This window comes from Capra hircus, chromosome 19 (assembly GCF_001704415.2).
Source record: "Capra hircus breed San Clemente chromosome 19, ASM170441v1, whole genome shotgun sequence".
In the NCBI taxonomy this organism is placed as follows: Eukaryota; Metazoa; Chordata; class Mammalia; order Artiodactyla; family Bovidae; genus Capra; species Capra hircus.
The window spans coordinates 61,619,125-61,631,714 of record NC_030826.1 but is presented as its reverse complement, the minus strand read 5'-3'; the positions used below and the strand labels follow the sequence as shown (position 1 = coordinate 61,631,714).

At 45.1% G+C, this 12,590-nt stretch overlaps 1 protein-coding gene across 17 annotated transcripts in view; it reads left to right on the top strand.

Moving 5' to 3' along the window:
- The window catches only part of CEP112 (centrosomal protein 112), a 315,819-nt gene that overhangs the window by 113,232 nt on the left and 189,997 nt on the right, over positions 1-12,590 (top strand). Inside the window, exon 1 of one of the 17 annotated variants that reach the window (XM_018063965.1) lies at positions 5,759-5,875. The exons of the other annotated variants lie outside the window; for them this stretch is intronic. Coding sequence (XP_017919454.1) covers positions 5,826-5,875 — 50 coding nt within the window. The 5' untranslated portion in view covers positions 5,759-5,825. Of the gene's footprint in view, positions 1-5,758; positions 5,876-12,590 lie in introns of those variants that run through there. 17 annotated transcript variants of the gene reach the window in all.

The following is a 12,590-nucleotide window of genomic DNA, read 5'->3' as shown; positions in this document are numbered from 1 at the left end:
GAACTGAAACATATTTTCATATATTTAAGGGCTATTTTAACAGTCTTACTGAGTTATAATTGAAACAGTAATTTCATGTAGTGTACAGATTCATGTTTTGACGTGTGTTCACTTGTGAAGCTGCCAACCCAGAAAGATGTCTGTGTGAGCACAGCATCCCCCCACGTGTCCTCTTGCCCTGTGTCATCTCTCCTGCCCACTTCTGCCTCGCCACGTGCCGGCAGCCACGAGTCTCCTTTCTGTCACTGTCACTGAACCATAGTTTCTAGAATCCCAAGTAAATGGAAGCATGTTGTTTGTATGCTTGTCGGTCCTACCTCTTCCCCTTGGCTTAGTGATGATGAGGTCTGTCCATGTACTGTGTATCAGCAGGTCTTTCTCTTATACTTTTGAGTAACGTTCCATTGCATTGACGCACCGTAGTTTGTTGATCTGTGCTGTGTATCTGCTGGTGGACATTTACACCGTTTTCACTCTTGGGGCCATTACAGATAAAGCCTAAGATAAAGGCTCTAAAGCCATAGATAAAGTCTGTGAACATCGGTGTCCAGGTCTTTGTATAGACGTCTGCATTCTGTTCCCTGTAAGGGATAAAGACCTGTAAGTCCCATGCCTAGATCACGTGGGAGGTGTACGTTCACCTCTTTGAGAAACTGCCGTACTGCTCTCCAAAGTGGTGGTGCTGTCCCACACCCACGGGCGTGTGTGAGGCCTCGCGGTCCTCCAGGTTCTCGTCAGAACGCATCACGGTCTGTCTTTTCATTGTCACAGTTCCAGCAGGTGTGTGCAAGGCAGTCGCTGAGGCTTCAGTTTGCATTTCCCTAGAGACTCATGTTGAAAACCTTTTCGCCTCTTTTTTGTTGTGTACTTTGGTGTCTGTTCAAATCTTTAACCTATGTTTTAACTGGATTGATTATTTTCTTGTTGTTCAGTTTTGAGAATCTTTTATTCATATTGGATACAAGTGCTTTGACAGGTAGACGGTTTGCGAATATTTTCTCCCAATGTGCGGCTTTTCTTTTCATTCTTTTAATAGTTTCTTCAAAAGAACAGGTGGTTTTAATCTCAGTGAAATTCAGTTTATTTATCTGTTCTTTAATGGATTGTGCTTTCAGTGTCATAGCTAAGAAATCTTTCCCGACCTCAAGACACAAAGGTTTTCTCCTATTTTCTTTTGAAAGTTGTATAGTTTTTAATTTTGTGTATGCTGCGAAGTATGGATTGAAATGTTTTCTCTTTATTTCATAAAATTGCCTTCTTTACCTTTTAATACATATGCAATCTGTAGTGATCTTCATAACCTTTCATTCATAATATTGTTCATTTGTGTTTCTTTTTCCAGATCAGTCTGGCTGCATTTTAATCAGTTTTATTCATCTTCTCAGAGAGCCGGATTTTGGTTACACTGATTTTTGTCTAATGTTTTCTGTTCCTGTTTTATTGATTTCTGTTCTGATTATTTTTTTTCTCCCTCCCACTGTACGTTTTATTTACTGTCCTTTTTCTCATTCATTAAGGTGAAAGCTGATGCCCTTGATTTGAAATCTGTATGTTTAAAATTCTTCTATATAAGTGTTTGATTTTATAAAACTTACCTCAAGTTCTTTGTTGACTTAGTTGCTCAGTCGTGTCTGACTCTCTGCAGCCCCGTGGACTGCAGCACAGCAGGCCTCCCTGTCCTTCACCATCTCCTGGGGCTTGCTCAGACTCACGTCCATTGAGTCGCTGGTGCCATCCAACCATCTCGTTATCTGGCATCCCCTCCTCCTGCCCTCATTCTTTCCAGCATCAGGGTCTTTCCAATGAGTCAGCTGTTCGCATCAGGTGGCCTGAGGATTGAACTTCAGCTTCAGCATCAGCCCTCAGAAGCATCTTTTTAATTTTGATATGTTTTATGTTCGTTTTCATTAAGTTCAAAATATTTTCTAACTTCTGATTTTATTTCTCTTTTCGACCCATACGTTTGCTAGAAGAATGTTATTTAGTTTTCAATTATTTGGGGGTTTCATAGAAATCTTTCTTGTATAGGATTTAAATTTAATGCCACTGTGATCAGAGAGTATGCATTGCATGACTTGAATCCTTTTAAAATGTTTGAGAATTGTTCTCTGTTCCCAAATAAGTCTATTTTCGCTAAGTGTTCTACCTTGAAGGTAGCATGTTTCTGCTGTGGTTGGATGGAATGTTCCGTGTCAGGTAGGCCATATCAGCTCTGTAAGGTTTCAGTGTCAGCTGAATTTGAAAGGTTTTGGCCGCTGTCTCTCCAGACGTGCTCCCGCGCACCTCTCTGGAGCCCTCCTCCAGGGGCTGCCGGCGCCCGTGCACTGGCCACCTCCGCTCTCCGTCCCTTGTGTTTTCCTGGCTTCCTTCCTGTGCTTTGCGTGGGTTAGTTTCCATGCTCTCTCATCTTCTCTTTCGCAGTGTATAATTTGCCTTTAGTCTCATCCACTATATTTTTCGAACATTGTAGTTTCTCTGTAAAGCTATAGAAATTCTCTGTCTAGAATTTCGGCATGTGGAGGTAGTTCTCAGCATCACCACAAGCCCCTTTCTCTGTTCCCTGTGTGTCTTCTGACTCCAGCTCTCTTCCAGGAATCAGCAGCCACCTTTCTCCCCCTTTCCCAGCTTCTCCTCTTGTCTGTTATTCTGGAACGTCCTCATCCTGCCTTCTCCAGTCCTCTCACCCTTCAGCTGACTTGACGTCACTGTCTTAGACCCTAATTCCTAGGTGAGGTTTATTTTTCCCTGTTGTACAAACCCTTAATATCCTATATTTCTCCTTTGCTCATTTCATTGAATGCTCACCGATAGCAGTGTCTTAGTTCACAGTCTTTCCCTGCTAGACTGAAGCCCCCGTAGCCCAGGAGTTGGCTGTGGCTCACCCCGTGGTGACTCCTCAGCCTCTGTGCAGGAGCCTGCCCAGAATGGGTGCTAACGCATCAGTGGGACACGAGCAGGTGGGCACCGCCTGGCTGCGGGTGAGCAGGTGGCTGTGCTGGCCAGGCACATGGGGACAGGCACTGGGGCCCTCAGAGAAGCTTCATGTGAGGGGGAGAGATGGTCAGGGAGGCCGGAGGGACAGCTAGAAATAGATGGGTATCTTAAAACTAGCACACACCCAGGCAACATGCTTTTACGCCCCGTCAATAGAGTGTTTAATAATCAGTGAAATAGTTCTACGTGTGGTTTTATCTCGAAGAAGCCTTTAACCCTATCTTTAGAAATCGTTTGCCCCTCCTGTCATCTTCCTCTTGAAAGAAAAATCTAATGGAGGTTTAGTCGTTTCATGGAAAGTATGATGGTAAGGAGGAAAAGATAATTTATAAATATCAAATGCAAATATGTATTTTATAAATACATGTACAATTCATATACATACGGTTAACATGCAACATGTATGTGAAGAACCTGCCTGTCAGTGCAGGAGACGCAGGCTTGTTCCCTGGGTTGGAAAGATGCCCTCGAGGAGGGAATGGCTGCCTAGCCCAGTGCTCTTGCCTGGAGAATCCCCGCGGACAGAGGAGCCTGGCGGGCCACAGCCCGTGGGGTCGCAGAGAGTCAGCAACTTAGCGACTAAGCAACAACATGTGTACACACACACACACACGTATATGATACCTCTTTAACAGTCTTCGTGGCGGTCTTACAGAGTGACGTGCCTTTTATCTTTCTTCCCACTTTGGAAGCAGGGACAGGGTCTTGATCAGTTTTGTATCTCTAGCACCAAGCTCACATCTCGGCATACAGTGTTAAGTAAATGCTTGATGGACATTTTGGTTTTCAAATGTTGTAAAAGTTATTTGTTATACAAATATTAATGTTATATAAGGAAAAATTATAGTAAGGGTCTAGTTAATTAATATTTAACAGTGATTTAGTTAAATAGATGTGTTATATACACACACACACACACAGATTTAACGTAATGGAACAACTTTGACTTTGAAGTCAGATAGGCTGTTTTAACTTCTCATTTTGCCATTTAGTATATAAACTTGGGTAGACACTTAACTCTTCTAAATTTCATTGTTTTATTTTGCGAAAAAAATTATTTTTTATAGTTACATAATGAAATGAAATAATGTATGCTGCTACTGCTAAGTCGCTTCAGTCGTGTCCGACTCTGTGCGACCCCATAGACAGCAGCCCACCAGGCTCCCTCGTCACTGGGATTCTCCAGGCAAGAACACTGGAGTGGGTTGCCATTTCCTTCTCGAATGCATGAAAGTGGAAAGTGAAAGTAAAGTCACCCAGTCGAGTCCAACTCTTAGTGATCCCATGGACTGCAGCCCACCAGGCTCCTCCACCCATGGGATTTTCCAGGCAAGAGTACTGGAGTGGGCTGTCATTGCCTTCTCCAAAAAATAATAATGTACGAACTACTCTAAATGTAATGAGTATAGAAATCACTCAGTGTTCACTCTTTCCTCATTTGTGAAACCATAGAAAATATGGTCACGTAATAACATTGTTAGAGTCTGCAGCAACATCATTCAGTAAAGTGCTAGAAAACATCTACTGTGGCTTTGAAATCGTTTCACATAATCTAGAAATCATTTAAGATAAGCAGAAAATTTTCTCTCAGTGATAAATGTTACGTTTGTATTTGATAAATAAAGAGGAATTTGCCTCCTTAAAATTTTGTCTGCTTGTGCACAGTGATGAATGTAAGTGAGAATATTTTCCAGCTACTTTGAAATATTGAACTGCCCAGGGACAAGGCAGGGATGGTGTTTTGAGGGAAATAAATATTTCAGCCTCACATTTCAGCCTTTCTTCTCTATTCCTTTGATCTGGCTTTGGTTTACTTATCATTCTGCTTGAATGAGTTCACACTGCCTTTTTCCTCTCCATAGTAACAAGAAGTGGTCCTGCACCTACCTCACAGGGTTTAGGCTTTGTCATTTCATAGGAGGAACATGTGTTTCCTTGTTATTTACTGATACATCACTGCCTATAAAATAGGATGAATTGATGGGCATGTATGTAGCTTTGCATATATTATGCATAATTTATATGTAGAAGTTCTAATCAGTACTTCCTTACATATAGGAAACATGAAAGGAGGCAACATTAGATTTGAGATTTATTTGAAGTTTAAAGTGAAGGATTTTAGAGGGATTTTTCTTCACTGTACACTGAAGCTGTTCTATTCTCAAGGATCATTTTCCCAGGGTTTTCTTATTTCACCATAAAGATGTCAGTCATTTTTTTATTTGCCGAGGTGTGAGTGTCCATCTCTTGTAACCCTAAGGACTGTAGCCCACCAGGCTTCTCCGTACCTAAGATTCTCCAGGCAAGAACGCTGGAGTGAGTCGCCGTGCCTCCTCCGGGGGATCTTCCCGACCCAGGGGCTGGACTCGAGCCTCCGGCGCCTCCTGCGTCTGCCCGTGCCTTCTGCGCCGCTGCGCCACCTGGGAAGCTAATAGTTTATGCGAGATGCTATGGCAGCAGCATATAAACAGTGCTGACAAGGATGGAAGTAAGCAGCAGCTAGCAATTCTGTCTCGGAGAAGGCGATGGCACCCCACTCCAGTACTCTTGCCTGGAAAATCCCATGGACAGAGGAGCCTGGTAGGCTGTGCTCCATGGGGTTGTGAAGAGGAGGACACTGAGCGACTTCCCTTTCACTTTTCAGTTTCATGCATTGGAGAAGGAAATGGCAACCCCCTCCAGTGTTCTTGCCTGGGGAATCCCAGGGACAGGGGAGCCTGGTGGGCTGCCGTCTGTGGGGTCACACAGAGTCGGACACGACTGAAGTGACTTAGCAGCAGCAGCAGCAGCAGCAATTCTATCTGAAGAGTTAACAGCTGAGCCCCTAAAGAATGACTGGTTTTCTGCCAGTCAGTCGAAACAACCAAGAAGAGATGGCCAGGTAAGCTCCTGTAAAACTGATCCCCCACAGGTATAAACTCTGTTCAGACGTAACATTCAGACCCAGAGGGTGGACCTGCAGAAGGAGACGTGGAGGCAGGGCACACCTGGGAGAAGGGAAGGCGGACTCCCCGCTCGCCCAGCAGTGCCAGGTTCGATGCCACGTGGGGCAGGTGGAACTTGGGTACATACTCGTCGTCTTGGTGCTTGAAGAGCCAGGTGAAGGAATGGGCTGTTGCAGCCACGGGCGAAGTAAGATGGAGACACCAAGAGACAAGGGAGCCTGCTGCCTTGGTGCATGTTCTTGGTGCATGTTTCTGCCCGACCCTCAAGACTCCAAAGCCCAAGTCAGGCTAACGGAGTGGATTTATAGCTGAGCTTCTGCTCCTTACATGGGAGACAAGGTTTGTAGTTTGAATTCAGCCAAGCTATAAACAGATAATGAAAATGATCATTCAGTACTGTTCAGAGGAAAGAGTAGAATCCAGAGTGTCCACTCTGCATCACTCATAAAGATAGAAGCTAAAATGACTTGACACACAAAGAATCAGGATAACACGTGACCTGATTACTTTCAATTAGGATGCTGCTGCTGCTATGTCGCTTCAGTTGTGTCTGACTCTGTGCAACCCCGTAGACGGCAGCCCACCAGGTTCTGCCATCCCTGGGATTCTCCAGGCAAGAACACTGGAGTGGGTTGCCATTTCCTTCTCCTCAACAGAAAATGTAAGCAACAGAGACTACCCCAGGATAAATTAGAAACTAGAATCAGTGGATCAAAGCTTCAAGAAAAATTGGTAGTAATGAATGAAAAGCTAAGAACTTTCAACAGGAAAACACTGGAAAATACAACATTTGAGGTCTAAAACGTAGCCTGAATATAACACCAGAATGAAGATTACAAAAAGAACGTGAAGATAAGTCAAGAGAAATAAGTCAATCTGAGGACAATGAGAAAATGTATTGGGAAAAACACAGGCTGCAGACACTTGCAGGGCAATGCCGGTATGTAGAGTATATTTCACCTGGGTCACAGAAGCAGACGGAGGAGAGTAATAGCACAGAAAAATATCTGAAAAGATCATGGCCCCCAGTTTTCCAGTTTCATGGAAGACAAAGTTACGCTAATTGAAGAAGCTCAGTAAAATCACAGCAGGGAAAATGGAAAACAAAACAGTAATGCTTGTCACCCTCTGTCTTGTGAGTACAGCTGTCCTGGACGTGGTTTAATGGCTCCTCATGGGGACTTTAATTTGCAGTTCCTGTCCATTCATGCGTGTTTTGGCTAATTACACATCTTGTCTGGAGAAATAACCTATGAGGATTCTTCACCTATTTTTATTTACTTGTTATTTTGTATTATTTTTTACTGAAGTGTGTTGCATTAGCTGCTGGTGCACCTCAAAGTGATTGTTACAAATATAGACATGCGAGTCCTCCGACTTCATTCTTTTTCAGAATAGTTTTGCCTGTTCTGAGTCCGTTGTATTTCCATACGAATTTTAGGATCAACTTATTAATTTCAGCAAGACATCATCTGGGATTCTGACAGGGGTTGGGTTGAATCTGCAGATCAGTTTGAGGAGTATTGCCAGCTTGTCAATATTAAGACCACCGTTAATTTCCAAGTCGCTGGTGTTTGTGTCTAACCCTTGAGTGTCAAATGTTTAGAAGTGTGCACAGCATTTATCATCTTTAACAAGAATTTAGCAGAGACCATTGGTCTTAGTCACGTGAAGAAGAGGCAAAAGAAGTCTATTTATTGCTCATGGTTAGTGAAAGGTATTATTTTGAGTGCCTTGAAAGTCATAGTTTCTGACTGACTCACTATCGGCAGCTTAAGTGCCAGCAGCAGCCCTGAGCATAGAGGATATGGCTGCTTGAAGTCTTGTTTTTCATCCTCGCTGGGGAGGGAGCAGAGGCTCCTCTCCGGTTTCCAGGCCTGTTGGGAGTGTTTAGCTCTGTTTTGCTTTCCTTGGGGCCTCCGGTGGAGAGGCCAGGCTGGCAGCAGATGACGTCTACTGTAATGTGAAGCCTGCAAATGTATGTTGGGTCTCTGCCATCATTATCAAAAGTGCTGGTGCAGAAATGTGCAAAGGAAGATTTTCAAATCAAGGTTGGCCTGAACATGTAGATGTCAGCTTTCAAAGCTCAGGAAGGAGTGAAGTGTAGGCCATCAGTCTCCTGCATTTTACTGCCTGTTTGGAATAATCATGGTCTTCAGAGCACCCTTTAATCTCAACTGGCTTGTGGTTGTATGAGAATGCAGCTTCTTTCTTCTTTATGCTTTATATGCTCGGACAAGGAAAATTTACTGCATTTTATAAATAAATCAGTTGAAAAGGAAATTTTCTTCCCACCATTTTATCTTCACGGAGGCACATCTTTAAGGCATTTGAGTGATGCGTTTACACTCAGCTCCACAGCTAGTTTCACTGAAAAAAATGATCTTCAAAGTCACTTTTTTTTTTGCTTCTTCAGTTCAGTTCAGTCCAGTCGCTCAGTCGTGTCCGACTCTTTGCGACCCCATGAATCGCAGCACGCCAGGCCTCCCTGTTCATCACCATCTCCCGGAGTTCACTCAGACTCATGTCCATCGAGCCCGTGATGCCATCCAGCCATCTCATCCTCGGTCGTCCCTTTCTCCTACTGCCCCCAATCCCTCCCAGCATCAGAGTCTTTTCATTATTTGGAATCATGGTAAAAGGAAATACTGTTCTTATATTATTGAGGAGCAGACCCTTCTCTTTTTCAAGTGCTGAAAAATTTCACTTCTATTTCATTACTTTGATGGAAATTAAAATGATACCTCATTAAAATGAATATCATATTTTTATTTAAATAAGACAGATATTTTATGTTAAGACAAGATTTCAAAGTATGAATGGAGTTCAATGTGTTTGCATGGTTTCACTGGGCAGAAATATTGACTTATTGAGTGGTGCCTTCTGTGGTGTTTAACTTCACTAAATTAGCTTTGTAGGTGAGGTGGGACTAAAAATGAATTGAGAGGCTTCACTCATTTCCTTGTGTCTTCTATTTAATATTAAATGGAAAGTAATATTTTAATATAAAACAATATTTGCTATCTATAAATACTTTTTAACATGTGAAAAGACATTTATTATTATTAATGATACTATACAACAGTCTAGTCAAGCCTATGGTTTTTCCAGTAGCCATGTATGAATGTGAGAGTTGGACTATAAAGAAAGCTGAGCGCCAAAGAACTGATGCTTTTGACCTGTGGTGTTGGAGAAGACTCTTGAGAGTCCCTTGGACTGCAAGGAGATCTAACCAGTCAATCCTAAGGGAAATCAGTCCTGAATATTCATTGGAAGGACTGATGCTGAAGCTGAAAGCTACAATACTTTGGCCACCTGATGTGAAGAGTTGACTCATTGGAAAAGACCCTGATGCTGGGAAAGATTGAAGACAGGAGAAGGGGGTGACAGAGGATGAGATGGTTGGATGGCATCACCGACTCGATGGACATGAGTTTGAGCAAGCTCCGGGAGCTGGTGAGGGACAGGGAAGCCTGGCGTGCTGCAGCCGACGGGGTCGCAAAGGGTCGGACGCGACTGGGCGACTGAACTGAACATGTTGGACTTCGCTGGTGGCTCAGTGGTGAGGAACCCACCTGGCAATGCAGGAGGCGCTCAGGAAACACAGCTTCAGTCCCTGTGCTGGGGACACCCCTTGGAGGAGGCAATGGCAGCCCACTCCAGTATTTTGGCCTGGGAAGTCCCATGGACAGAGGAGCCTGGTGTGCGACAGTCCACGGGGTCACAAAAGAGTCAGAAGTGACTTAGGGACGGGACGATGACAGTAGCAAATAGCATGTCGGCGAAGGTGCCAGATTGCGTTTCCTCGAATGGCAGACGGGGTGCAGGATGACGCGCCTACTTGATTCCTGGAAACCTCAACACCGCCTGTCTTTTGGAGGATTCAGTTTCTTACGACGTCTGTGATTCTGTCCACGAGGATTCCAGTGATGCTTCGTATTGAAGAACATTTCACTAGGTTGTTCTACCGTGGGTCCTGGCACTGAGTGTCCGCTTTCTTCTTCTGATCTGGTTTTCAGCACAGCATCATGTGTTTCTTCACTGTCGTGCCCGGGATCTGGCCGAGGGATGGGCTTTGTGTGTTTATGCGGAGTGTCCACAGAAGGGTGTACTGCCATCAGACCCGTCAGAGGTCAGGCTCGAAGCGATCGGTCAGAAGCAGTGTGCCTTCCTGCACTAGGTTATGTTTAACAAATGGCATTTTTATTATGGTCTCATTATATAACTGATCTTGAATAAAACTTTGGACTTGATTTTTGTAGTCAATTATAAAGTCAATGAACTAAATTTGGCAGTTAAAAATGAGATAAAATAGAGAAATTATTTGTCCTATTAAATGGAAAGTATTCATAGTAACAGTAGCTCAGGTGAGTTATTGGGCAAAAAATGCAAAACAGCTGACTTTCAGCGTTCACAGGAAAAGTCGGTATTCCAGCCACATATCATGTATCTCTATAAAAATGTGTGAACATTTTCTCCTGGCTAATTAATGGTGCATAATTTTAAGTTATATGGTTTGTAAATTTTTTAAGTTTTCAAAGTGAAGAGGAACTAAGAGCCTCTTGATGAAAGTGAAAGAGGAGAGTGAAAAAGCTGGCCTAAAACTCAACATTCAGAGAACTAAGATCATTGTGTCTGGTCCCATCACTTCATGGCAAATAGATGGGGAAAATATGGAAATAGCATCATGTTTTCTTTTCTTGGGCTCCAAAATCAATGTGGATAGTGACTGCAGCCCACCCCAGTGCTCTCGCCTGGAGAATCCCATGGACAGAGGAGCCTGGTGGGCTGTAGTCAATGGGGTCGATGAGAGTCAGACACGTCTGAGCAACTTCACTTTCACTTTTCACTTTCATGCGTTGGAGAAGGAAATGGCAGCCCACTCCAGTGTTCTTGCCTGGAGAATCCCGGGGACGGGGGAGCCTGGTGGCTGCCTTCTCTGGGGTCACACAGAGTCGGACACGACTGAAGCGGCTCAGCAGCAGTGACTGCAGGCACAAAATTAAAAGATGCTCGCTCCTTGGAAGGACAGCTTAACACACCCAGACAGCATATTAAAAAGCAAAGACATTGCTTTGCCAACAAAGTGCATACAGTCAAAACTTTTGTTTTTCCAATAGTCATGTATGGATGTGAGAGTTGGACCATATGGAAGGCTGAGTGCCAAAGAATTGCTTTCAAACTGTGGTGCTGGAGAAGACTCTTGAGAGTTCCTTGGACTGCAAGGAGATCCAACCAGTCCATCCTAAAGGAAATCAGTCCTGAATATTTATTGAAAGGACTGATACTAAAGCTCCAAACTTGGGCCACCTGATGCAAGGAGCTGACTTATTGGAAAAGACCCTGATGCTGGGAAAGATTGAAGGCAGGAGGAGAAGGGGACAACGGAGGATGAGATGGTTGGATGGCATCACCGACTCATCAACAAACGAAAGTTTTCAAATATCGTCCGCTATACTTCCTTTTCTATTATGAAACAGACTGAGCTTGCAAATGTGACCCTCTGAAAACGTGCAATCTGTTGAGTGGTCCGCAAGTGTGGGGAGCATGGGATGAACTAGTCCAGGGGGCATGGCAGAGGAGTAGCTCCTGAGCATCCTGACCTCGTGACCTCGTAGGGACCCTCGCCGTCAGCTGCAGCCCCTGCCTCAGCACCCACCTCACAGTCGTCTGAATGGAGCCTCTGGGTGACCGCTGCCAGTCAGCCAGGCCCACCAGCCACAGCAAAGTCTGTCCAGCGCTCGCGCAGCTCTCTACCACAGTGACCACCTGCTTCCAGGCCACGGGACCCAGTAGGGGTGCTTCTGTGAGGCGCTTCTCTCATTCTGGGGACACGTTCTGAGCATAGGAAGTGGCATCAGGGACACCTGGAAAGCCACAGAGAGCAGCCAGCACACGGGCTCCACAGGGGGTGCAGGGTGCAAGTCCCGCTTGGCCCATCAGTGACATGGGGCCTCGGGAACAGTCTCTCAGCCCCAGTTTCCGGTTCTGCAAAGTTAGGGGTATGGAAATGGCCTTACACAAGCTGGACCTGAGAATGAAGGAGAGAAGACACGTTAAAATCGTTTACACAGCGCCTGGCGCCCAGTCAGAGCTCAGCAGGGGCCAGTATTAACATCTACACGTTTATACCCTGCTAAGTCACTTCAGTCGTGTCCAACTCTGTGCGACCCCAGAGACGGCAGCCCCCTGGGCTCCCCCATCCCTGGGATTCTCCAGGCGAGAGCACTGGAGTGGGGTGCCATTGCCTTCGCCAATGCATGAAAGTGAAAAGTGAGAGTGAAGTCGCTCAGCCGTGTCTGACTCTGTGCGACCCCATGGACGGCAGCCCCCCGGGCTCCCCCATCCCTGGGATTCTCAGGCGAGAGCACTGGCGTGGGGCGCCATTGCCTTTATACCCTAAGGTCTCAGCATGCAGAGACTCCTCTTCTGTTGGTGGACCTCCTTGACTGTTCCATTTTATTTCAAGGTGCAAAGAGACGTGCTGGTTACGGTTCTCTTAGGCGAGTCCCCTGCGGGCAGGAGGTTGTGTCCGGCCGGCATGGCGCTCCCCTGCCCTGTCACCCTGCAGGTCAGCTTCTGCCGGATGAGCGTGTTAGAGGTGTTCCTGTGGTACCTTGAGCTTTTTAATCGAGATGCTGTTCACGTAGT